This window comes from Thamnophis elegans, chromosome 2 (genome assembly GCF_009769535.1).
Source record: "Thamnophis elegans isolate rThaEle1 chromosome 2, rThaEle1.pri, whole genome shotgun sequence".
NCBI lineage: Eukaryota > Metazoa > Chordata > Lepidosauria > Squamata > Colubridae > Thamnophis > Thamnophis elegans.
Genome location: NC_045542.1, coordinates 101,423,431 through 101,450,099, shown reverse-complemented (window position 1 = coordinate 101,450,099; position 26,669 = coordinate 101,423,431). Strand labels below are relative to the sequence as shown.

The 26,669-nt window shown below is 39.9% G+C and overlaps 1 protein-coding gene across 2 annotated transcripts in view; it reads left to right on the top strand.

Annotated features, from left to right (window-relative positions):
* Positions 1-26,669, top strand: part of SLC38A3 (solute carrier family 38 member 3) — a 63,915-nt gene that overhangs the window by 31,713 nt on the left and 5,533 nt on the right. Inside the window, exons 2-12 of one of the 2 annotated variants that reach the window (XM_032209205.1) lie at positions 5,892-6,072; positions 8,297-8,381; positions 9,061-9,176; positions 14,457-14,530; positions 15,328-15,420; positions 15,604-15,685; positions 19,563-19,645; positions 20,113-20,171; positions 24,139-24,309; positions 24,866-24,945; positions 26,090-26,190. In XM_032209205.1, coding sequence (XP_032065096.1) covers positions 5,975-6,072; positions 8,297-8,381; positions 9,061-9,176; positions 14,457-14,530; positions 15,328-15,420; positions 15,604-15,685; positions 19,563-19,645; positions 20,113-20,171; positions 24,139-24,309; positions 24,866-24,945; positions 26,090-26,190 — 1,042 coding nt within the window. In that variant the 5' untranslated portion in view covers positions 5,892-5,974. Of the gene's footprint in view, positions 1-5,891; positions 6,073-8,293; positions 8,382-9,060; positions 9,177-14,456; positions 14,531-15,327; positions 15,421-15,603; positions 15,686-19,562; positions 19,646-20,112; positions 20,172-24,138; positions 24,310-24,865; positions 24,946-26,089; positions 26,191-26,669 lie in introns of both variants that reach the window. The other variant, XM_032209204.1, reaches the window with a different exon arrangement.

The following is a 26,669-nucleotide window of genomic DNA, read 5'->3' as shown; positions in this document are numbered from 1 at the left end:
TGGGTAAAATGAGGAGCCAGATTGTTGGGGAAAATATGCTGCCTCTGTAAACTGCTTAGAGAGGGCTTTAAAGCACTGTGAAATGGTATATGAGTCTTAAGTGCTATTTCTATGGAGAAAGGGTTTTTTTTTTCCAGCTGAGCACTGAGATGCATGTAAGATATGGAAAAGTAGACTGGAAATAGAACAAATGACTAGATCTCATCATATCAACTGCAATTTATGGAATACTAACATTAATATTATTTTAAAAACAATAGCAACACCCCATTTCGTGAGCTATCAGGGGAAAGACAGTCAAAAGGAGCTGGTGGCACAGAGAATAGCAATAGCAGTTAGACTTATATACCGCTTCATAGGGCTTTCAGCCCTCTCTAAGCGGTTTACAGAGTCAGCATATTGCCCCCAGCAATCTGGGTCCTCATTTTACCCACCTTGGAAGGATGGAAGGCTGAGTCAACCCTGAGCCGGTGAGATTTGAACAGCCGAACTGCTGAACTGCAGTCATCTGAAGCAGCCTACAGTGCTGCATTTAACCACTGCGCCACCTCGGCTGGGATGTAGTCCCTCTATTTCCTTGGGGCGCCAACTGCCTCTAAAGTTGTTCTGTTTTGGAAGCCACTTTCCAACTATCCGCTAAGTAGAACCAGGAAGCCCAACAGAAGGTGCTTTGTGTCGCCTGCCAACATGTCTGAGGCTGAGGGTTTTCCAAACCTGGCAAAGTAGCCTGCCAGAGATTTGCCTCCATTCCCTCTGTCGCTCCTCTCAGACTTCAGTCCTTTCATAAGCTGACAGTCAGCCCCAGGTGGGCTACACTTTTGTTCCTGTGAGAATACGAGACCTCTTGGAGCAGTATTTGTGGATGTTAAGAAGAGACACTCATCTTGCTTACTGATGAAGTGAGATGATTAATTTCCCTTCTAGTTAAAGCCTTGTGGCCTTTAGAAAAGAAATACTGGCCTAGAAAAATCCAGCAACTGAATAAATGAGAAGAACCGCACTCCCCCTGCCAAGTTCCTTACCTAATTGTTTTCCTCTCAATATTTTTCTTGTCAATGCAGCACAGTTGGTATTATCAACTCTCTGCTTTAAGCAGCAGGTCAACGTTTTTTTTCCCTAGAGGTTAAGTTTTGGAATTTATGAAGAATTGGTAAACTTAAAAAAAACACAATGAATGCTGGGTTATTCCAGTAAGCAAAATAAAATGTAGAATCTTGTCTGAACTAGCAGTATTAATGACCTCATATATTCCTGCTTACACTTTTCCTGCAAAAAAGTAAATGATGCCATTTCCCATCTACAGTTGGAATCTTCCAAATTTGTGCCCAATAGTCTACCTATTAGGAAAGAGAAGACGGGATTCCTTTGGTACAGATAGTCCTCGACTTATGACCATAATTGAGCCCCCAATTTTTGTTGTTAAGTGAATTTTGTCCCATTTTATAACCTTTCTTGCCACACAAATGAATCACTTGCGGTTGTTAAATTAGTAACACGGTTGCTTAAGGGAATCTGGTTTTCCCATTGACTTTACTTGTCGGAAGGTTGCAAAAAGTGAACACCTGACCCCGGCACACTGCAAGGGTCATAAATGTGAGTCTGTTGCCAGATATCTGAATTTTGATCACATGACCCCATGGGAATGCTACAACGGTGGTAAGTGTGAAAAAAGTCCCTTTTTTCATTGCTGTTGTGACATGGTCACTAAATGAACTGCTGTAAGTTGAGGACTGCCTGAAATTGCTTCCCTTTTTTTTCCAGATTTACTTGCAGGCCTTCTGTACCCCACTGCATTAAATTTAGCCCATTTTCCCTAACAGCCTTCTGCTCTTCCTGCTGCAGCTGCCTTTGCTGTTCTTCTCACTTTCTTCTGCCCATGCACAAGAGCAGGGATACTGCCTGTACAGCATGCCAAGTACTTTTCTCAATTCTGATCCAAATGCAACTGTGCGCTTGAAAGGGACAGAGGCAGCCCTGCTTACAGCCAAAGATTTAAAGCACTCATCCTGTTTAGCATCTAAAAAGAGAGCTACGGAGTAACTTGGTTATGGTGAGCAAAGCAAAAGGGCTAAGAGCTGTTTATGGGAAATGACAATAGTGATACCGAAGGGCTTGGAAATTAAATCTACCCAGATGTACCTATGAAATAAAACACTTTCTTTTACTATGAGAATAACTAAACATTAGCATAATTTGCAAGAGACTGGGAAGTGGTCCTCTTTCAAATACTAGTGGATAAAATGCACAGGTACAGTATAGGTGGTACTTTGCTTAATAGTAGTAACTGTGAGAGGGATCTTGGAGTCCTAGTGGACAACCATTTAAATATGAGCCAGCAGTGTGCAGCAGCTGCCAAAAAAGCCAACACAGTTCTAGGCTGCATAAATAGAGATAGAATCAAGATCACGTGAAGTGTTAATGCCACTTTATAATGCCTTGGTAAGGCCATACTTGGAATACTGCATTCCGTTTTGGTCGCCACAATGTAGAAAAGATGTGGAGACTCCAGAAAGAGCAGAGAAGAGCAACAAAGATGATTAGGGGACTGGAGGCTAAAACATATGAAGAACGGTTGCAGGAACTGGGTATGTCTAGTTTAATGAAAAGAAGGACTAGGGGAGACATGATAGCAGTGTTCCAATACCTCAGGGGTTGCCACAAAGAAGAGGGAGTCAAACTATTCTCCAAGGCACCTGAGTGTAGAACAAGAAGCAATGGGTGGAAACTAATCAAGGAGAAAAGCAACTTAGAATTGAGGAGAAATTTCCTGACAGTGAGAACAATTAATCAGTGGAACAGCTTGCCTCCAGAAGTTGTGAATACCCCAACACTGGAAGTCTTTAAGAAGATGTTGGATAGTCATTTGTCTGAAATGGTATAGGGTTTCCTGCCTAGGCAGGGGGTTGGACTAGAAGACCTCCAAGGTCCCTTCCAACTCTGCTATTGTATTGTATTGTAGGCTCAAAGGCTGTCTAAATTTGACCTGCTGTGATTTTAGACTAACCCATGGTCCAAGATAGAGGTAGTCACTTGACATTCCCAAGGCTGATACTAATGTCATCATCCAACCCATAATTTCAAGCTGGAGTTTTCTCTCTTTATTCAGGACCCTATTGTCCACTGAAAATCTACAAAGCAACGTATTTCTCTCTCTCTCTCTCTCCCTCTCTCTCTCTCTCTCTCTCTCTCTCCCTCCCTCTCTCTCTCTCCCTCCCTCCCTCCCTCCCTCCCTCTCCCTCTATTTCGGGGTGAGGTGAGGGAATGACACATACTGAAATCTTCAATATAGCTAAGCAAAGCCCAGAAACTGTGCAACTTGCCCTTATTCAGTAACACTGATTGTCCACGTTGGGAAGGAGGGTGCTCGCCTCTCTGGAGCAGGAAATCAGTAATCCAAACAGCTAGACGCTTTGTTTTATTGCCATGGTAGTGCTGCTGCCTGATAGTTAGTGCAGAAAACGTGAAGCACTGCTTGAATTTATAATCCTTTTCTCAAAAAAATGGAAGTCTGTAGTAATCGGAAAAGGCCTGCCTTAGATTTCCACCTGCAAAATCTAAGATAAGATATTAATTGCTTTGCTTCCTTACAGGGATTCAAATACCAGGCAGTCCCTGACTTATAACAGTTCATTTTGTGACCATTCAAAGTTGCAATGGCACTGAAAAATGTGACTTTTGACTGTTTTTCACAGTTACAATCTTTGCAACTGTGGTCATGTGATCAGAAATTCAGATGCTTAGCAACTGGTTCACATTTATGACCTTTGTTGTGTCCCAAAATCCTGTGATCCCCTTTTGCGACCTGACAAGCCAAGTTAATAAGGAAGACCAATTCACTTAACATCCGAATTACTAACTTAACAACTGCAGTGATTCACTTAACGGTGGCAAGAAAAGTCATAAAATGGGGCAAAACTCGCTTAACAAATGTATCACTGAACAACAGAAATTCTGGACTCAATTATGGTCGTAGGTTGAGGACTACCTGTATATGCATGTAAATTCACAGTGAACTTTTTCTTTATTTATTATTGGGCAAGTTTCCCCAGTTGTAATCTTTCCAATGGATTCCAATTCTATGAATGTCTACTTAGAGATACTTTCAATAACATTTGTTGGAATTTATTCATCTTTAGAAGAATTGAATTGCTGCTCAAATCTTCTGGATAAATTTTTTAAATATGATACCAGTGTTCCATAATCATTTTCTGTCCTTGTCTGTTCCTGTTCCCTTTGCCACAGTCTTTTTTTTATCAGTGGGTCCTGTGACCTGAAATGCCTTAGAAAAGGACATGCCTGGAAACAATAACTTGTCACTTTGCTGAATTTCTAAAATAATGAACTAAATCATGAACTTGGCTTCATGAAAAATATGGAGTAGCATTTTGCTTATTGTTAGCAGCTCTTTGATATGTTAAATATCAAAGGATGATATTGATATTGAAGATTGCTATAGCTGATGATATTGATATTGAAGATTGCTATAGCTGATGGTATTGATATTGAAGATTGCTATAGCTGATGATATTGAAGATTGTATTGAACGATTGACAGTGCTGAATAAACAAATAAGGTTTATCTTCTGTTCCCCTAAAAAATAACATTTGAACTTCCTATAATTTACAGTCTAGTTGAAGACCACTGATTACATTATCTATTCATGCTATCAAGCAATCACAATAGAGCTGGAAGGAACCTTGGAAGTCTTCAAGTCCAACCCCTTCCTCAAGCAGGTGACCCTATACTATTTCAGATAGGTGGTTGTCCAGCCTTTTCTTAAAAACCTTCAGTGATGAAGCCCCTACAACTTCTGAAGGCAAGCTGTTCCACTGTTCAATTGTCCTCAATTTTGGAAGTTTCTCCTTAATTCCAGGTTGCTTTTTTCCTTGATTACTTTTCATCCATTGTTTCTTCTCTTGCCTTCTAGTGCTTTGGAAATTAGGTTGGCCCACTCTTCTTTGTAATATCTTTTTTCCTCGCCCTTTCTATTAATACTGTTAATGAAGTGAAGACAGAAAAAGTGTGGGAGATTGTGTGCATGTGTGTGACAGAAGTGGAAATAGACCTCTTTGATCAGGGATAAAACAATAGTTTCTTAAAAGGCTGCAACCGATTTTTGGACTTTTTGCTGAAAATGGAAATAGTGATTTCTAGATTTGTTAATTAAAAAGGGTTGAATATGGGATAGAAGGAAACTACGTAAAGAGTAGTTTTACAGAGGGAGGAAGGGTATTGACTGTGTTTATAACTGCTACAAAGAAGATTCAAGATCTCTTTTTAATCTTTTTTTTCCTATGTATATTGATTTCCAAACTTTATTGTCTCTCTTTTTGTTACCTTTTGTTTATATAATGTCATGTCTTATTTCTCTAAAAATCTCTAATAAAATTCATATTGAAAGAGATATACCAGCAAGTAGATGAGTGGGATACTGACTGGTCCAATATATTAGAGTTGTGACATTCAGCAAAGTCATCTGGGAATAGTTGAACATTGCTGAGTAGTTTAGGATTTATCAGATAGAAATTAATCTTGTCTCACTTCATGGTGCTCTCAATTTAGCAGAAACATTGGAGAATAAGTCCAGCAGAGGACTATATGTGATATAGTTCTCATTATAGAATAATTGTAGTTCATATTCCTTTGGCTAAGAGAGATGAAATATTATATGCAAGTCCATCAGGTCAAAATGTATAAATTAGTCTTACTCTATTGAACGCCTTTCAGGTAGACATGTCCAACACTGTCAAGGAACTCTAAGATGATGTCCCAACAGAGTAAGGACATGCCAAAATGATGAGGGCTGTTGTATGGCATTAGCTGTATATCTTCCCCAAACTGATCTCTCTCTCTCTCTCTCTGTCTCTCTCCCTCTCTCTTTGCTGATTCAGGACCTCTCAGTAGCCCTGCATCCGCTGCCTGTTTTGAAAACTGTTTGCCAGAAAAGGGAAGCTACTGACTTCAAAAGGAAAAAATGAATTCTACGGACATCCCCATCCAGACAGAGATGATAGACATCGTGCCAAATGGAAAACATTCAGTATTACATACCTCTTCCATGGGAAATGACAGGTGAGGTGGCTTGCAAGGCTTGGCTTATCTGACTGACTCAGATTGCAGGCTTGAGTTAATGCACTTGTCCTGGATATAAGATTATCTTTTGCAGTGAACGGGATTACTGTCACTTCATTCTCTGATCCACAAATGTTTGCCCATTAGCACCCACTCACTCTTGTGCTGCTGTTTCCACTTCCGTTCTTTTAATCTGCCTTCTTCCCATGACTACAGAACATTGCTGGGTCGTCCTGATCAATGCTGCCACCTAATTAGTGACCTGTAAATATCCTGAACATTTTTTCCCCCTTCCGTTCAGTTGAGTTTGATTCTTGGAGACAGCCTGAACAAGTCCCTGCTATTTTCTTGGCAATGTTTTTTTTCAGAAATGGCTTGTCATTGCCTGCTTCTACAGCTGAGATAAAACTTAGTTGGCTTTGTTCCTAAAGTGAGACTAGAATTTATGGTTTCTAGTCTGATGCCTTAACCATTATGTAAATCTGGCTCTTAACCCCAAACATACGAGTAAAGAAAACTCCCAAGTAAGTACAGAATTATATATATTTAATTCAAGATCAAATGGAAGGTAGGGAACTGAACCAGAATGAAGCCCAGTTGATCATAACATTTCAGCCTTAGGGGATCTCTGTAAATTTCTATTGCTAACCCTTCTTCCCCATTTGAGAAGACAAACCAACTCATCAGAGATAAATACAGTCAAATTTTATTAAAGGAAAAGAGAAACTATACATATCTTCTTTTTTTAAAACTTTGAATATCCAAAATACCTGCATTTAGCAGTGAAAGAGATCAACTACACAGCTATTTAAAATATGGGGAAGAAAAGCTTGATTAAAACATTAAAATTTACAATAGATGTAATGGTGCTGGTAGACCACAAAATGTCATTTTTCTGCTACAAATGAGTATTTCTGCCTAAATTTATAGAAAGATATTGGAAAAATGAGGCGAAATGGACAGCAAACAAATCTAACAAATAAGTAAGAAATTAAATAAAACTTTGCACTGATTATTACCGATCAGACAAGATTCTGAAGAGAAGCTCTTCTTCTTGTTCAGTCTGAGGATGTGTTTGCTGAAGTACACACAATTATGTAGTGTGTTTATTATCAAATGTGAAATATTTGTATAGTATGGTAAATAAAGATTCAATATGAATCAATACTCTGAGCTAAACCTTTTACCTACATTATGAGAGACAACCATTTCATGAAACAGTTCTGTTTTGTTTTACTTGTCCTCCTCCACGCCCCCACCCCCCCAGCAAACAGACCAGGTACTTCTCTATGTCTATGTGACAAAAGGTCTTGACTCCTCATTGGCTTTGCATCTCAGTGTGCACTCTGTTTGGGAAATGTCTGAGTTCTGCTGACTGGCAAAGGAAGAACATTTATAACAGCAATAAATCCTGATTTACCTAATCAATAGATGGATATAATGGAAGCTTTGGGACTTTCTATTTAGCCAGCTAATAAATGCAAATTTGTTTCTTATTGATTTTATGGTACTTCCAAATTTGCAAACAGATACACAACTGACAGGGAATGCAACACATGAAATGCATTAGGTTGTCTGCGTGAAAATGTGATTCTCCACCACCAGATCATACTTGCATTGTTGCTATCTAGAGCTTTCAAGAAACATAGGCTAAAGTCTATGTTTAGAGTTAACTGCTAGTTTTTGGAGCAGTATATACAATATTCTGCTGGCACTATTTTATATGGTGGAGGAACTGATAAACTTTTTTAAAAAAATTAAGAAAATGTAAGCACAGGAAGCTGAGTTGATTAATTACAGTTAATTATGTTCTTGGTAAATATAGTGTTGTTAAAGCCAGCATGGTATCCTAGATCTAGCTATATATATTTTTAAAAGCAAAAATGCATTTGGAAACCCAGTTTTTTAAAGCTTATTCATTCTATTCTTTCATTCTATTTGAAGCTATTTTTATAAATGATATTGCCCTCTGGAAAATAAGAAGGAATTCTGGGAATACATAGCGAAAGTTAGAATAGAAATAGGCTCTGTATGAAAAGATTCCTCAATAAGATTATTTCTTCTCAGTATGTCTAAGAAGCAGACCCTAAGGAAAGAAGAGGTAATTCTGCAGCAGTATTACCATTGAAACTAATCCTTTGAGCCAGAGTTGGAAAAGGGAGAATTTCTAAGTGAAGACTGCTTAAATGAAGTTTTCCCCCCCACCCCTATTATCTTGCAGCAGATTTGATGAGAACCAAGCGAATGTAACGGAGATGGAGGAATTTCTTCCACATGGTGTTGAAAAGAAACAGACTCATTTCACAGATGTAAGTTTTGGTATATTGTTCTGGGTCGATCGTTGCAATTTTAATATATTCATTGATAACTAAGTCATACATCTCCAGGGAAACTATTACCAGAAAAGATGGAAGACCACTGCATATTTTGCAGGTGGTCTGGACAACAGCCATTCAAATCTATTAAAAAAAAAGAATGCAATATTTGGTTGTGTCCTTTTAGTCTACAACAAATAGCCTCTGAACCCAAACCAGACTTTTGATGGTCTTTCCTCCTTGCTCTGCCTACCCAGAAGATGTCAAGTTAGAGGCAAGCGAATCAGAATGGAAGGACATGTATTTACGATAACTCTAATATGAGAAAGATTTCTCTCAAGCCCTGGAATGAGAGAGGTGATAGGTAAAAGCAGAGTTCACCTTTCTTAGGAGCTAGTAGGAAAAAGAATTGCAGTAGGAGATATAGGAAGCTCACCTGGACTTTATAGTATATAGGATTTCAAAGCAGCTGTTGCATAGGGATGCCCTCTTCCTAAAGCTCATGATAAGAAACCTGGGCAGCAAAAGATGAAAGATGGCTAGCATAGACCATGGCCTACTCCTTTCTGACGGGCGGGGGGGAGGTGTGAGGACAGTGCATAGAGACAGGGCAGAGAAGTGTTATGCTGGCATACAACTCTCTCTCAGACGCACACTCTTGTTTTTGTTTCAGTTTGAAGGGAAGACTTCTTTTGGGATGTCTGTTTTCAATCTCAGCAATGCCATCATGGGCAGTGGGATCCTTGGGCTGGCATATGCTATGGCCAACACTGGCATCCTCCTCTTTCTGTAAGTGCTGTGCTCATCATCAGAAGAGCTAGAGAGGAATCCACCCTCTCCTTTCTCAGGCAGATACTCTCCACAGATTTGGGGATTCCCAATATGGTGAAAAGTTATGCTGATTGTGGGAATTCTGGACACTGATCCTAAATGCCTAGAGGATCTGTACTGTTCTGGTACCAATGGTTAGTTTGTACAGTTCTCTGTTGGTCTATATACAATACTTGTTTTCCAGGGAATTTTATTCTGCCTCATAAAGCAAATCCTTGTGATACTGTTCAGGTAGTTTTTCCTTGCCAGGGAGGACCATCCTATAGCCTCGTCCTGATTACTTGGGAGATAGTGGTTTGCCTATTACTTTAGGAAATGTCAGAATGGATTGTTTTTCCTGTTTTATCCAGGAAATGTAGCAGGGGTGGCAAACTCGCGTTGTCACATCATTGTCACGTGACATATCACGACTCCCCCCCCTTTGCTAAATGGGGTGGATGTGGCCAGTGCGTGGCGCATCTGGCCCACGGGCCATGAGTTTGACACCCCTGCTCTAATGAAATGGGATTCTAATTATTGTCCTGTTCTTGTCATAATCTCGGAAACATAGCTACTAAACAGAGTGGGACACAGACAATTGTAGACCACACCTAAGAGAACTTATGATCCAATGACATGCTCTTGGATCTAAGAATATACAAGCTGGCTGCCCCAAAGATATTTTTTTCAAGAGGCAACTGGACTTTCTTGGTTTTTCTTTGAAGATGTTTCGCTTCTCGTCCAAGAAGCTTCTTCAGCTCTGAGATGAAGCAAAACGTCTTCAAAGAAAAACCAAGAGAGTCCAGTTGTCTCTTGAAAAAGCAGCTTTGGGACAACCATGACCTGATGACTGAGAATCTCCATAGACATACAAGCTGGCCAAATATAAATACATCATTTTATGTTTTTATAAGAAACTATTTAGCTTAACGACAGGTGTGATGTTGGATCATTTATTTGTACATGAATGAATGGAAAAGTTGGTAGAATTTGACCCTAAGCTAAGGTTATTGGCAAATGAAACTCCCATAGTCAGAAAATCAGCTGGGTTGAGTGCACAGAAGGCTTGGGAAAGAAAAGACAAAGGAGGTTTGTTAGATTCCCATGATGTGGGAAATTAAGGTGGGCTGGAGCAGGTTAGTCTGGGGACAAACAGAACTGTAGTCTATTGATGGTTTGGAGCGGGAGTTGATGCTGGAGAACACAAATGATGCTCCTCTGCAATGAAGGGAGGAACAAAGTCAGCAAGCCTCTGCTCGGAGAACAAGGCCTCCAGGAGCTCTCTGACTTCTATGTAACACTTAGCATGATCCTGAGTGAAATCAAAGCCTTTATTAGAATGGCATAAACGGGGAGGAACAAGAAGGTGCCTGTGAACTGGAGGCAGAAAAGAACAGTAGGGGAAGGTGGTCATTGCAAAAGATCTTTGAGGAATGACTCTCATCTTGATATACTTTTTGGATGTGCTCTACTTCTGTTACTCCATAGAATCCTTGCAGAAAGGGAAGGATTCTTCCCAAACTGCAACATAGCCAACAGTAACACAGCCACCTACTTTGCTTTGCCTCTACTAGCCATTTCCCTCTAGCATCTGCATGAAGTAGCGACACAGAGTTGCTATTTGATCCTGAACAGTTAATGGGATGGAGGACAGGGTTAGCTCCTCTTGCTATGTAAATGTAACGCTCGTCCTTCTGTTTTTTGGCAGCGTTACGTCATCAGCCTCAATGGATTTCTTCTGCCTTGTATCCATTCCTTTCTCTACAGTAATTTTAACCTGGGTTGTAACCATCCTTGTTGACCTTGCAAACCAAAGTGCAGGCCAAAATGTCTGCAACCAACATGGAGGTCAGGGCCTGTGTGCAGAGCTGTTGCATCACCCTCTTCCATCTTAAATCTACTCTCTGAATCATCCACTACTCAATTCAACTCAGAGCCCTGGATTCATTCATGCTTCATGCATGCTTCCCCTCCCCCAAGATTTCTTATACTTCCAGTTGTCTGCACCCTGTAGACATCTGTATCATTTGCATCTTGACAGGGATGAGAATGACTGCATGATGGGAGGAATGAAATGCTTTCAGTGAAGTGATCCGTTCTCTGCTTCCGAGGCTCTCTGGGGCTGATTTCTCATTTGGTTTGAAATTCTTGTTGGGAAGAGCAAAACATGGGTTCACAAGCCCTCCCAAGTTCTGGGAAGCAATTCAGCATCATGCGGCTACCCTGCAGAGAGCTTGCTTTTGTTCTTTGGTTGCGTTCAGTCACAAAGTTCAGCTAGGGATAGTGCTGGCACGCTGTCCTCAATCTGCCAAGCCACATTTCTTTAACCAGGAAAACTTCATGTCACTTTCAAAGCAAAAATGATCAATCCCCCAGTTTTTCTAGCAGGCCTTCTCCTGGAGAACAGACATATTCATTCCCTGTCCTTCCTGCTACTCCTATTTTTAGTAGCTAATCGCAATTTTGGACTGTGAGCATCCCATAGAGTTGACTATTCTTTCTTTAGAACATCCCTGGAGTGTATTTCTCTGGAAGTCTCTTGTGTTCTCACTTGTTGGCCCACAAGTGGACGATACTCTGTCATGCAGATTGTTCAGCCTGCAGTTGTCCCACTTCTACCCTTTCTGTAGGCAACTCATGGAGGAAGTCAAGAGTTTAATATTCCTGTATTTGGGCAGAGTTATATTTCATAGGGGAATGTGACTTTTCATACCAAAGGTTGCTTACCCTTCTTCCAAGCCATCGAGGCTTAGTAGTCCCATCTGCTTCTCAACTATTGTACATGGACTGGTTGAGACAGAATAACCCTGGAGATTCAGTGAAAGAAAAACTGATCCAGAAACACATTTCTCTGCCTTTGTAACATGACAGTGTCTGGAAGGAAGGCTCTTCCATTTCAATGAGGGCTGAAATTACAACTGTTTGCCTTATGGGAAATTCAAACTTGGGATCGTGAACATTCTTGTACTACAGTTCTCATTATTCCAGCCATCAGCAATGATGGCTGGGATAATAGACATTATACTCCAATAGCACTAGAAGCCGAAGGATAGGAAACTCCAGGAACCATTTTAGTCAAGAGCTGGCAATTATGTGTCATTCCCATCCAGTCTGGATTTGTGGCTCAGCAGGTGAAATGACACATGCAGAAGATTGTGGAAATTCTCTGGAGTGCTTTATGCCAAGGTTTTTAGAAATGCAAATAAATTAGATTAAATCCATAGTGAAGATTGAGTCAGAGAGTGGGACAAAAAATAAACACAGCTGTGGTTCATCATGGCCGAGATTCAGAAGAAGCACTTAGGAAACTGGGAAGGGGCAGGTATTAATAGGTATCCCTGTGCTGGCCCCACCTCTTTACAAAATTGGGTTGGAAAAACGGACTTTGAAAGAGGGGCAGGTGGGGCTCATTCCACACCTAGTCAGGTAGTTTAGTTTGAAGTACTTCCACAAAGTATATTTTACATTAGGACTATCTGGCAGGAGGCATCAAAAATGTCCAGATAGTTCCTATGACAATATAACCCAAGCCCATAAAATAAGGTTGGGTCTTTGATTTCATGGATGTGGTTACCCCCTTGAGTTTTCTGACTTCCACTTTTGGACTTTCTAGCTTTAGAGCAAGGCTCTTGTTAAAGTTGCACTATAATTGGAAGAATTCATTGTAGCTATGTTGATTAATTGTACCCATCATTTCTATCCTACTTCATGCCAGGATTGGGGATGACTGATACAAAGTTAAGGGCATATCAAGAAGGTCACGTAGCCATGCTAGCAACATTTCTTTTTATTTTACTGTGTTTCTAATTACTTCCAAATTTGAATGAAAATCCTGGTGTTTCAGATCTGACCTAGTGAATATTTAGCAATGTATGTTGTCATAAATGTATTTTTTCTTTGCCTCTTTGGGCAACAGTTCATTCCCTTTCATCTTTATGTGTGGTGATAGAAATATACTGGCTGGAGAGGAAAAAGATATTGGAAAATTTAATACACAATAAACAATTTCAAAGCTCATCACCGAGTTTTCTAAACATCCTTGCTTCTTTCAATATGGTTATTTTATATTCTATATTACGTGATAGAATCTGAATATAGCATCGGGGCATTATCTTCTGGAGAACTTTTTAATTTTTTCTCTTTTTGATAATGGAAACATGTACTTAACTAGAATAGAATTATTTGCATGTCATTTATTCGTGGAGTTAAATAATAAATAATTAGTACCGAGGTAGCTCTTGAAGTGATGAATTCAACAATTGAAACAATAGTTCAGTCTTGAATGAACAAAACCTCCATCCAGATGTAGGATAGCTAATGCTGGGAGAGAATATCAGTACTTCCCAGCTGTTTGTCAGTGCATTCATATGTGGGTGTGGGTTTTGCCCTGTATTCTCCTGGCTTCCATCCCAATGTATTATCCTCTGGGTAGAATTAATTCACCTTTTACAAATTAAAGGGTTACATAACACACTCGTATTAGGACAGATCAAAATATATCACTGCTGTTGCTTTGAGTGCATGTCTTCAGGGGAGCCAGTACATAATAGTTTTCATATCAAGGTAATGCTGTAAGGAAACTACCTTCCTCTCCATGCCCTGCCTTTCATCATCCTCAGTCTGTGAGTTTATCAAGTAGGATGGTGTAAATAAAGTAATCAGATGGTAAAGCTATACTAATTCATATTTCTGGGCAATAAGTGTGCATCTGTTTCTCAATCTTTGGGTTTTTGTTTAAAGAATTGCACCATTTGCTGATCATAGAAATAAGTACTGTATATTTTGTTTCCTTTTGGTTTTTCTCTTGAACCTTCTCCAGCCTCATGTAATCCCAATGTATGGAATTCTAATGACTTTGGAATTGATTAGGGTGGTTGTGGATTGTGAAGTTGTAGTCCAACATACAGTTACAAATCCAGGACAGGAGTTTGAATTTGAAGAAAGCCACCTGGGTACTTCATACTGAGAGAGAGAGCGTCCCTTCTGTGAAGTCTAATTAAAAAACTCCAGATACCTTGTTCAGAAATTAGAGGATTGCTTTTGGAATTAGATCAAATTTGGGGAATATTTCACAAATAAGACAAAGTAATTGAGATATGCTCCAGATGTGGCTTCGGAAAACTGTGTAGAAGACCATACCCTCTCCTTTTAGACTTGTCCACTATACTGTAAAAGAAGTTGAGATTCCTTCTTATTATTATTTTTGTCCAATATTATCCAAGTTCTTTAATCATATAAATATCTTCTTTTTCTCCCTAGATTCCTCTTGACTACTGTAGCTCTCTTGTCAAGCTATTCTATACATTTGCTGCTTAAATCCTCAGGGATTGTTGGTAAGTGTGATAAACCTGCTGAGAAACACACAGGTGGTTCAGTTCAGTCAGTCCTATGCTATGTGATACGGCATCTGGCTGTGACTAAATTAACGTACTCAGCTAGAAGATCAACTGAGACTACATTTACTCTGTCTTGAATTCCATGGTGGACAAAAGGTGGAATAGCTGCTAAATAAATAAGTAGACTGTGGGGCAATTGCATTGATGCCCTCTCAGCAAATTTAGATCTGAGTATCTTTTCTATCTTCAGTCACTGTATGTCTACATGCTGTTATTTGGTACTCCTGTTCCCAAAGCTAGTGAACAAACTGTCCAGAGTCACGCTGTAGGGGAGATGGATGACATAAAAAATTAATAAATTAAAACAATTAAACTAAACAAAAGGAGGTGGTTAGGGTATAATTGCCCTAATGGTAGAGCTGGTTCAACTTCCTTAAATCTGACTTTGTTGGTGGTTTCACTTAATCCCATCCTCATTCCAAAGGTTACATTTAGACTTCAGCTGAACTACTAGTACTTTTGCTAAATGCCTTGATTGATTCTCCACCTAAGCGGTGGAGAAGAAATCTTCACCATAATAAAAACCAATCCAAGACAGAGATTAAGATAAATCTGTCAATGTTGTGTGTTTTATTTTAGAAATGTAATTTGCAGGGCTTGCCGTGTATGCAAGAACGGCTGTTGTTTTTATTCCAATTACGTTTGTTATGAGCAAAGGTTCATTATGACACTGAAATGGTGTGGGTTCATTCATATGTCATTTTTCTTTTGTTAATTTTTTTGATATCACGTAGGAATCCGAGCCTATGAGCAACTGGGTTACAGAGCCTTTGGGACACCAGGGAAATTGGCAGCTGCCCTTGCTATAACACTACAAAACATTGGAGGTAGGAAGAAACCAGTCATGTTCACATCATCCTTTCTAAATACTGTAAAAGCCTTTTTACCTAGATTTCCTAGAAAGCATTGTAGAAGAAGGAATCATGCAGGCAAAAATGCATTCCAAAATAATTTCCCCTCTGGATCTTAAATGGCCTCTGTCCTCTGCTAACTTCTGTCTCTTTCTTCAGCGATGTCAAGCTACCTATACATTGTGAAGTCTGAACTGCCTCTAGTCATCCAGACCTTCCTTGCTCTGGAAGAGAAAACAGCGTAAGTGTCCCCATCCACGTCTTCCATTTTGTCTCTTACTTTTCTACATTTTCTATATTTATACGCCATATTCACATTGTTCTGCTTAAGGAGGGTGTGATGTCAGCAATAGATAGTGTGCTTGGCTGTAGTGCATTGAAAAAAAAATGTAATTGGCTGAATTTATATATATATTAAGCTTTGAGCACACATACACACAAACAGTGGCTTGTTGTTGCATGAATTTCATTTATTTCAGTCCCATAATTTATTTCTGTCCCATCAGTTACATCAGGGATAATTTTTTTTAATGTCCCTGCTCTGCCCTGGGTGCCTATTTTGTTTATGTCTCTCCAATTTAAGTGCAAATTGTCTCTATGGTGGGTGCCAATTATGTTTACTATCTGATCCTGAACCCCAGCTCTTAGTCTTTTGCATGGTCAATGAAGACAAGGTGTAGCTGTAAGCTGGGTGGCCAGCCAGAGGGAAGCAGCAAAGCAAAAGAGGACAGCTGGTTCATTACAAAACTATTTTTGGATTATTAGCCCAGGCCCCAAAGCGAAATGGAATGTGGGGAGAAATGCCATTGCAGAAATGCTTCAATCTTACTGTACTTTAAACATTTGGGTGCATTTCCTCCCTTCTGGACTCTCTGACATCCATTTCTTCTCCCGTCTTTATTTGCGAGCTCTCTGCTTTCCCCACCTTCTCCTTCCCTGTGGCTCAGCTCCATTTAACATCTCTTTAGTAGTACAGAGATTTATCTCCTCTGGACAATCTGTTACAGGGATTTCACAGCATTAAGCCACTACTATTTTTGATTGACGCCAACGTGGAATAAACCCTCTACACAGGATTAAACCAAAGTGAACTTCCAATCCATGTGTGATGCTCCACTTCCTTCTGCCCTAGGATGTATTAGTCAGATCTGTGTTTCTGCTCATGAGCTGGCTGGGCTTCAGCGTGCCTTCTACCACTCTAGCAAACCCAAGGAAATATTTCCTCCTAGTGGAAGGGTTAGTTGGGAAAATTAGTATAGCAGTAGGCAGCGAGAGTTCTGCTCTCTTGGATGTATCGATCACTCCTCTTTAGGCCTATCTGAGACATGACGAGGGGAAAGCCACCATCATATTTGCTTCTGTCCTTCAGTGTGAGATACAATAGCAGTAGATTTATATACCGCTTCATAGGCCTTTCAGGCCTCTCTAAGCGGTTTACAGAGAGTCAGCATATTGCCCCCAACAATCTGGGTCCTCATTTTACCCACCTCGGAAGGATGGAAGGCTGAGTCAACCCTGAGCCGGTGAGATTTGAACCGCTGACCTGCTGATCTAGCAGTAGCCTGCAGTGCTGCATTTAACCACTGCGCACCTTGACATTCTTATAGATGTTTTGGGTTATCAGCGGTATGTTTATCTGGCATTAGTCCCAAGACTGGACACTCTGAAAATGTACATGGCCAGCATGACAGCAGAATAGAATATTTCATTATCATTGGAAAATCTTATTTAAAGGAGCAGAGCACACATTGACTGCAAAGAAGACATTTGAAAATGGTGACTAAGGTTCTTGTATTGCCCTAACCAATGATATGGCTTAGACTGTGGTATGAACCCAGCTATTGTAGGATTTGATCATGATTTATGAGGTAACGCAACACATACACTCAGTCATTGTAGTGCACAGTGTGTGTACCCAACAAATCTGAAAACATTGATATTTTAAGAACGCTGTGCGTAAGGGGTATCATTCTCAAACAGGTATATCTTTGGCTAGATTTGGACTGTCCCTCATTGCAAAGCTGAATACCACAAGCTCAGCAGAGGTATTGGCATGTACTTGGAGACAAAATGTGCCCTTTAATTGCAGCCAATCTAAAAAGCAGGCTAAAGATCAAACTAGGACTTTTAGAATGGAAGTAGAGCAAGGGTTTAGCTTCTGAGGAAACAGGATGGGTAAAATAGGTGGTGATTCAGCTTTTGGGGTCTATATGGAGCTCATCCTGGACAGGCTGTAAGAGTAAACTGGGGACGAAAGCAATCTCCTGCCTTGGTTCCTCTTGGACTGCTTCTTGTTACGAGAGGTCTTTGCATGGACCAAGGCTGAAGGAGCTGCTTTCTAACTTGCATCTTACAGTGCCTTTCAAGACTAAAAACCCTGGGCTTATTTTCAGGGGACTTTGGAGGTCTGTCAGGTCCTGATTCAGGACAAGGATTTCTTTATACCCTGAAATTCTTACAACCAGTCCCCTCTCCCACTTCTTAGATATTTGTCTCTGCTTGCTTGACATGCCTCTCATTTCTTTATGAGTTTCCACACCCACTCTTTTTAATCCCGAAGCTTTCCCCATAAAATAAAATAGTTACTGTATATACTCGAGTATAAGCCTAGTTTTTCAGCCCACTTTTTGGGCTGAAAAAAGCCGCCTCGGCTTATACTCGAGTCAGTGAAAAATTTGCCCGAAATGGAGGAGAAAAAGGGGCGGGGCCATGCCGCTGGGTGACGCTCGTGAATGGCCCGGCGCCCCTGTGAGTTTCCCCTCCCTCTGTGTCAGTTTGCCGCGCAGCGCGCACCGCACCATCCCCCCTCCTCACGTTCTAATGTAATGCAGGGCTGTCTTACGATTCCCCTTCCTCCCCCTCCTGCCGCTCTGCAACGATGTCCCACCTCCTCCTTGTTATGGCAAGCAGCCACATAGCGATGTCCCACCTCCTCTGGTACAGTGATCCAATGATAGGAATCACTGTGCCGTGTGTCATAGGAGGCGGGACATCGCTCCCGCGGCTGCACGGGACATCATCATCACAGCGGGACATCAGCATCATGAGGTGAGTGAAGTATTTCATTGAATACACCGCTAGTTTACTGTTTTTCTTTGAAATAAATATTCAAAAACATTATTGGTATCTATTTTTATTTTTGAAATTTACCGGTAGCTGCTGCATTTCCCACCCTAGGCTTATACTCGAGTCAATAACTTTTCCAGTTTTTTGTGGTAAAATTAGGTGCCTCGGCTTATATTCGGGTCGGCCTATACTCGAGTATATACGGTAATATAAAATTGCCTTCCAAAAATAGTGTTCTTTGTTGGATTATGAAAATTAAGCCTGTTCATACCCAGATGTATCTGTCTTTAAATATTACATGAGTCATGCAGAATTCTGGTTTCCTGGCTTATAATGTTTTCTTTTCTTGTTCTTAGCCCCATGGAAAAATATGTGAGGTACTGAAATGCTAAACAGCTTTTCCTTGTGTGCTTTTAGACTAGGCCTTGCCATAGATCTCTCTCTTTGGAAGGAAACATGGTAAGGTTTCCTTAGATCTGATGAAAGTTTCAAGTGCTCAGGTTAGAGACAAATGGGAAGAGAGACAAAAGAGAGAGGGGTGGATAAGTGGCTGAGTTCCACATAATGTGTGCTAAAGATTCAGTCCTGTTTCTCCAAGCTGTGCTGGCAAAACTCAGCCTAAATTTAAAGAGCTGATGTTGGTAATTTTGTTCTAATTAAAAGAGTGGTCTAACTGATTAGATCCATATAGTAAGATTACTCTCTCCAGGTATTTGCAGCCATAGTCTACTAGTCACAGAGAGATTAATCCTATTGTATGATTCTAGAAAAGAGCCTACAGCACAAGGGGACCATGTGACTGCCAAGAACCTCAATCTTTTCTCCCTCTCCCCCAGCCAAGATGCTACATACGTGATTTAATGTGACAATGAGGATACATTCTGTGTATCCATACACATTAGTTGCGTTTAATGTATTAGTAGGATTTAATTGTATTAACTGTTCTACCTGTCCGCTTTTTTGCTTTGGCTGCATTTAGTTTGGAGAGATACCTCATGGTACTCAAAGATCAAGTGGCTACAAATGATGTGATTTTGCCTGTGTCATTTCAGGGACTGGTATATGAATGGAAATTACCTGGTAATCCTGGTCAGTATCACCATTATCCTTCCTCTGGCCCTCATGAAACAACTAGGTAAGGTTTACTTAAGTTCCTTAACTCTCATTTATGACGATGATAAACACTTTGACTGTCCCATGCTTAATGACTGTGTGGCGAAAGATGGAATTAGCAGGGAAAGCAGCATGGATATTGCTGAGTATACGTGAACAAGGGATTTTGTTTTGCCAAGTGTTTCTAAAAAGCATGTGAATTACCCCCAATACCACATCCACTGGAGTGCTGCTCTTCATGCTATCTACCACTGAGAATTAAAGTATTATTTAGAACTGGATGATCTTGGACTTTGCAAAGTGGAAAACCCAAAGCATTCTTCCTTGCATTCAGGAACACGTGCTTCAAAAATTTCTAATAGCTAGACCTCCTTATAGACAATAATAGTGAAAGAATGACAGAGAGAAAGAGAAATGTAGCACAACCGGCAAACCTACAAATTACATTACAGATCCCTTGCATATTTTTTTTGTTTTCTCTTGTTCCAGGTTATCTTGGTTATGCCAGTGGGTTTTCTCTTAGCTGCATGGTCTTCTTCCTTATTTCGGTGAGTTTGAATGATGATGGTTTATAAAGTCTTTTTTTAAAACTCTATGTAAGATTTATTTATGATACGGAACTGTTCATGTCTATTCAGAAGTTTGATCCATTAAGTTCAACTTGCAAAAAAAATGAGCATAAAACTGAAATTTTAATTATCAACTGTAATTAGTTCTTTCTTAACAACAGGAATTGTAAGGTTATAGAGCACACGTTTAGATCGCTGTGCTGCTTAGCAATAGCAGTTACAGCACTTCTGGTTGCTGTTATTAAGTGAAGCCTACATTGTCATTAAACATAATGTCACATAGTCAGCATTGGTGACCTCCAGCCAGCTTCTCCATTGACTTTGTTTGTCAAAAGCTGGCGGCGAAGTTTGCATTTGGTGATCATATGAACATGGGATGCTGCAACATCATAATTGTGAATTGGTTGCTGGGGACCTGGATTACAATCACGTGTATATAGGGGCACTGCCACAACTATGAGATCAGTCATAAGTTCAGCACTATCATAAGTCGTAATGGTTGCTGAACAAGTAGTTGTTAAGCAAGGATTACCTGTGCATATATTTCCATCTTGTGCATCTGTTACGAGTGGCAAATACATTTTCCTGTGTCCTTTATTCACATAGCAACTTGATGGGAAGGGTTAGATTAAGAAAGAGAAATTTATTCTGAGCTTGAGGGCTCCATTGAAACTTTTATGCAAGTCTTTTCAATACAACAGTGTTGATGTTTTGGATTACAACTTTTAATCAGCCCCAACCTATGGTTAGAGATAATAAGAGCTGTAGCTAAGACATCACAAAGACTGAGGAAATTTGATAGCTTGGTTACCATGACTACATAAATACAGTACCTGAAAAACTTAATGAAAAATCTTTCATGGTTGGACATTTTCAAGGACTTATTTGGGGTCTTTTCCTAGTTTAAAAAATATTTAAGAGCTTTGCTTATTCATTTGTTTGTTTATAAACATTCTGCCATTTTCCTGAAAATAAGACCTCCCCAGATAATAAGCTCACTTGGGCTTTTGAGCGCATGTGCTAAAATAAGCCCTCCCCTGAAAATAAGCCCTTCCTGAAAATATTGCAACAAAGCAGCAGCCATGAGGTGACCACACTCTCTGCCTCCTGCATCTCAAAAATAATAAGACTTCCCCCAAAATAAGGCCAAGCGCTTATTTCAGAGGTCAAAAGAAAATAAGACCCTGTCTTATTTTCAGGGAAACACGATAGTAGATCTCAGTCTAATCTGTTTTACATGGATCTCATAAAGATAAAATAGGAGTCAGAGAAAGAAAAGTATTCTTGGTGCAATTGCATCTTGAAGAAGATCCAGATTAGATAAATGGAATCAAATTTTAAAAGAGGGTTCTTATGAGAGGTATTTTATCCTAACTTCTAAGGGAGCAATACTTTACTTCATTATAAAAGCATCTTTACTTGCATGTAATTATTTCTGCTAGATTCTACTTCCATCAGACCAGATGTATCTAGCCTTTGAATCTGGTCCTAAATCTTTTTCCTTTTGGGTCATCAGGCCAAGGAGGAGGATTTTGTATTTGACATTGCTAAACTTGGACGGTGCTACTTTCTCAAGCGCAGACTGTCACAGTAAATAGCTTGCAAGCAATTTGCCTCCAGCCTTTGCAAGATGCATCACTACATTCTCACTCCCTTGTCAGAAACACTGATCTATTTCTGGGAGAAGAAGCTTTGTATCATTGTGAGGGACAAGGAAGTAGTGCCAGAGCCCTCATAGGGATGTTAGCATGCATACTAATAAAATACAATTTCAAAGTGCCTACCAATCTTGGAGAAGGGATTTTTTTTTTACTCTTCTTCAAGCTATTGTAAGTCAGAAGTGGTTCTTAGTTTAAATCAGAGATCCTTGGAGCTGTCTGAGCTGGAGTGTTTTCTTGCAGATGTTTCATTACCCAAATGAGGAAACATCATGATGTTGCCTAGTTTGGGTAATGAAATGTCAGGAAGAAAACAATCCAGCTCAGAGAGTATCGGGGATACTTAATTTCAACGCTGAGCTGCAAATATTCTCCTTTATCAGTAGCTTAAATCAGCTAGTTGCTCCTACACGGACTGCTGCATTGAAGATATTCATAACTAATCAAATTGTAACTTTTGGCTTGGATAAGGATGATCCCGAAGGGCTTGCTAGCTTGATTTTTTCCTTAACACTCCAGTCCTATAAATAATCGCAGCTGTGATCTTTTGCAAAAAATAGTGGTAGTGCAATTATCACTGGAGCATTTGTGCTACTTACTTCTTGTTTTAAAAATTTGTAATTTGATGGCATTATGGAAAAATGTCTTTAGGAAGCTATATAAGTAAATCTCTTTTATGATATACATCGGTGACATGTCATGCTGCCTAAGCTTAGCATGTTTTACAAGCTTCATGCTGGTGCAGGGTATGAAGTTCCACTGTGATACCTCCTACCTGGAGACATTTAATTTACTTTTTGCCTGATGCCTCAGGCAAGCTACTCAGTGGGATTTGGTGTGGGTTAATGTTCTGTCTCCCTGATTTTAATTTGTATTATTTTACCCTCGTTTTTTTTGTGAAGGTGAATGAATTCAGCAACTGTGTCTCAAAGTACAATTTAGTAGTTTTATTGTGTTTCATTAGCTTTTCTAGAACCTGTTTTAAGTTTATTTTATAAAGAAAAACCTCTGTGGGTGTGTGGGTGTGTGTGTGGGTGTGTGGGTGTGTAATAAGATTTACCAGAACATACAAGATTAGGCTGTATATTTGTGCTGCTATCGTTGTATTAAAGTCAAATCATTCAAATCATAAAGTGGGTTTCAAAATCACAAGTTTTGTGAAATGTGAATTAGGAAAGTTTGTACAATGTTTAGAACTCAATTATTACGTTTTACTAATACAAAGATGTATGAGTGTGAATGTGGCTATTTCAGTGGAAAGTGTAGTTCGCAGGATTCTTAAATAAAGTTATAGCAGCAATAGGCAAATTGATCGATTCCAGATTTCTTTTTAACTCCTCTCAACTCTAGTCAGTAAGGCCTGTGACAAGGGAATATGAGATTGGGATACATAAGATAGTAAGAGATCGTATTTCTAGTATTAACATATTATCACTCTGATATGTGCACTTTTGTATTGGACCTCTCTGGACCTGGCCAACATGACCTAAGAGCCGAGGTGGCACAGTGGTTAGAGTGCAATACTGCAGGCTACTTCAGCTGACAGCTAGCTGCAGTTTGGTAGTTCAAATCTCACCAGGCTCAAGGTTGACTCAGCCTTCCATCTGAGTCACTGAGTGAGTCTTGATGAGTTACAATCTGCAGAAACTTGAAAACACAGGATTAAAATTTGGATAACATACATAATAAATGTTCAGAAAAGGATAAAAAGAAAAATAGGATAATGGGATAGCAGAAATGACAATAACAACAAAATTAACCAAGACCAACTCTCACATATCTCAATCAAGAACTTTAGTTCTGTATGGGTTCTTCCCATGTTCTGGGCTAAAACTCAGAGGAAGAACCAGGTTCTACAGAAGGACAAACAGGTCAGGGACATCCAAACGTTGTTTCACAGAGCAGGTGCTACGACAGAGAAGGCAGATCCCACCAGAAGACACTGTTTCATAGTAGGAACCCAAAGCATGCCGCTGTGCCAGAACTCATGGGACAAACAGAAATCATTGAAGACAGGCAGTTCTGCAGATAAGCTGACCCCATGCCATGGAGTACATTGATGCTTAAGGCCACCAATCAAAAACTTGTACACAGACATTAGCCATTCTTTCCTTGGATAACCCGAGCTATCTAACATAGCTGATTTCTTGCCTAATGTTGAGGTCATCCAGTGAAAATATTTTTAAAATATGTGAAGCAGGCAAGTGAAGATTATTGTATTATTGAGAACCTATGAGGTTTTACTTCCTCCTCAGATGAGGACTTATGAGGTTTTATTTCTTCCTCAGGTCATTTACAAAAAGTTCCAGATTCCTTGTCCACTTCCTGAGCGGATCAACCACACAGGCAACCTGAATTACACCTTGATTAGCACAAGCAGCTATGAAAATGAACACACTACTCTGCAGGCCACAGAGGAAGACATTTGCTCTTCAAGTTTGTTCATGCTCAAGTCTCAGGTCAGATGAGTGATAATTAATAATACCGTATTTTTCAGAGTATAAGACACACCTTCCACCCCCCCCCCCAAAAAGAGGCTGAAAATCTGGGTGCGTCTTATACACTGAATACAGCATTTTTTGCCTCCCAAAACCCCGCCCCTTCACCAAAATGGCCATGCATAGCCTTTAGGAGGCTTTCAGGGTGCTCCTGGGGGCTGGGGAGGGCAGAAATGAGCATCTTATACTCCAAAAAATACAGTATATATCGTTCTCCAACCTAGGTGCCATCCAAATGTGGGAATTTTCAGCAATGGTAATGCTGACTGTGGGTAGGGCTTTCAGAAATTTCAGGAAGTAACACACCTAGATTGGGTTCAGGGATCTGAGTTTCTGGGAATCACAAATTCTGTTTGTGAGAATTTGTTCCCAATTCTTTTATTCCCTGCTAATCTTTGTTAACACTTTTTGGGGTGCGCAATTTCTTTGCCTGGGTATAGGTGAGAGCTTAAAACAGCATCACTCTTGCAGGCAGAAGCTTCTCTGACATTTCCCCTTCTCTCTTTTAACTTTGCAGACAGCCTACACCATCCCTATCATGGCATTTGCTTTTGTGTGTCATCCTGAAGTCCTTCCTATCTACACAGAGTTGAAAAAGTAAGTATGTACATATGTTAATAATACCTCACTGTTGACATCACCGAAGTAGTGTTGCAAGCTGAAGGAGGCAACAGATTATTGAATTTAGAGTATAAAGATGATGTTTTAGGACATTTGTTCTTTTTCTTTCTCATGCATGCACACATTTACTGCATATTGATTGTAGCAAATTCTGGACAGCTTCCTTCCATGTCATAGGACAGACATGCAGCTATAAGTATAAAAGCCCAACTGGCTAGTTCTGTTGGTTCTGTGTCTTTTCTGCCATTCCAGAATGTTGATCCTCAGTAGGCAGGAGGACAAATACCTGTTCACAAATGCATAAATGCATAAGAGCTTTTATTCTGTGGTCTGTTAGAATTGCACAATTCCCAATTTATTGGGAATCAGTGCTATAGTTTTTCACTAGCATTTCATCTCGTAGGTTGTGCAACTGAGATTCATTTTAATTTAAAAACCATTTAGTATTTCTCAGGATTTTCATCAAATGTTGCCCACCCCTCTGCCCATAATAGACCAGGGATACACATGCAAATAATTATTCAAATAATTTAACAACCAGTTCTCTGCCCTAATGACCAGCTGGGTAAGCGTGGCTCGGTGGTAATGTGACTGTGTGGTGTGGCCAACTCAACGTCACTCATGTTGATGGGCTCTTCGCCTTAGCTGTTACAATGTAATAAGGGTTAACTGGAGAAGCAATTTCTGTAAGCAGGGCAATAAAGATCAGGGTACAAACAACACCAGAATGTTCCCTCCCTGCCTTCTTTACAGGATTAGCCCTGTAAAGTGGGGAAAAAAACAAAATGGGATTTCTTCCAGCAACCGGTTCTCCAAACTGCTTAGAAAGTTAACAACCGGTTCTCCCAAATAGGTGCGAACTGGCTGAATCCCACCATTGTATACATGTCATCTAAACTCCTGTGACTTATCATGTAATATGAACTCACAGGAAGAATGTTCATTTTGTATTTTTTTAAAAAATACAAAATTGAGTTTTATCAAGAATTTTTATTTTTAAATAATAGCAAGGTGAAGAAGAAAGTCAAATGATAACAGTGCCCTGCTTTTAATAAATCAAAACCGCTTCATGATTAGCATAAGTTAAATCCTTCTCATTGAGCTTTTGTCTGTCTTTTAGCCCAACCAAGAAGAAGATGCAGTGTATCTCCAACATTTCCATCACAGTCATGTATGTTATGTACTTCCTGGCTGCCCTATTTGGTTATCTCACATTTTATGGTAAGCTCCTTTCTATTGCCCTAGGAGTTCAGCTATGTCCTGAGGACCACATTCAACCCATCAGTATCCCTTTTGTGACTCCCAGAATTTCAATCTTTTTAAACTTTGAGGGGAGGAGGGCTGTGGGGATATATATTAAGCCTTGTAGAGATTTCAGGCATCCATTTGATCTCTTAAATCCCTCTCTTGCCAATTTTGGAGTATGTCTATCAATATACCTTCCAAGGACTTGGATAGCCTTCAAGCCACCAGAAAGCTTGTAATGTATCCCATGTTCTGTGCTTCCTAATTAAATGGAGGAAAGGCAGACATTGAGGGCAGAAAGTACTGTCTTTTTAAAGCTATAACCTTATTCCCTCAAGGACTAACCATTGGAGTTCAGTTGCAGGCAGCTTCATGTTCTTTGGATGCTCAACTCACTAATGAACTATATAGCACCAACAGTAGTGATCCTTTCACATTTTGCAAAGCTTGTGTTC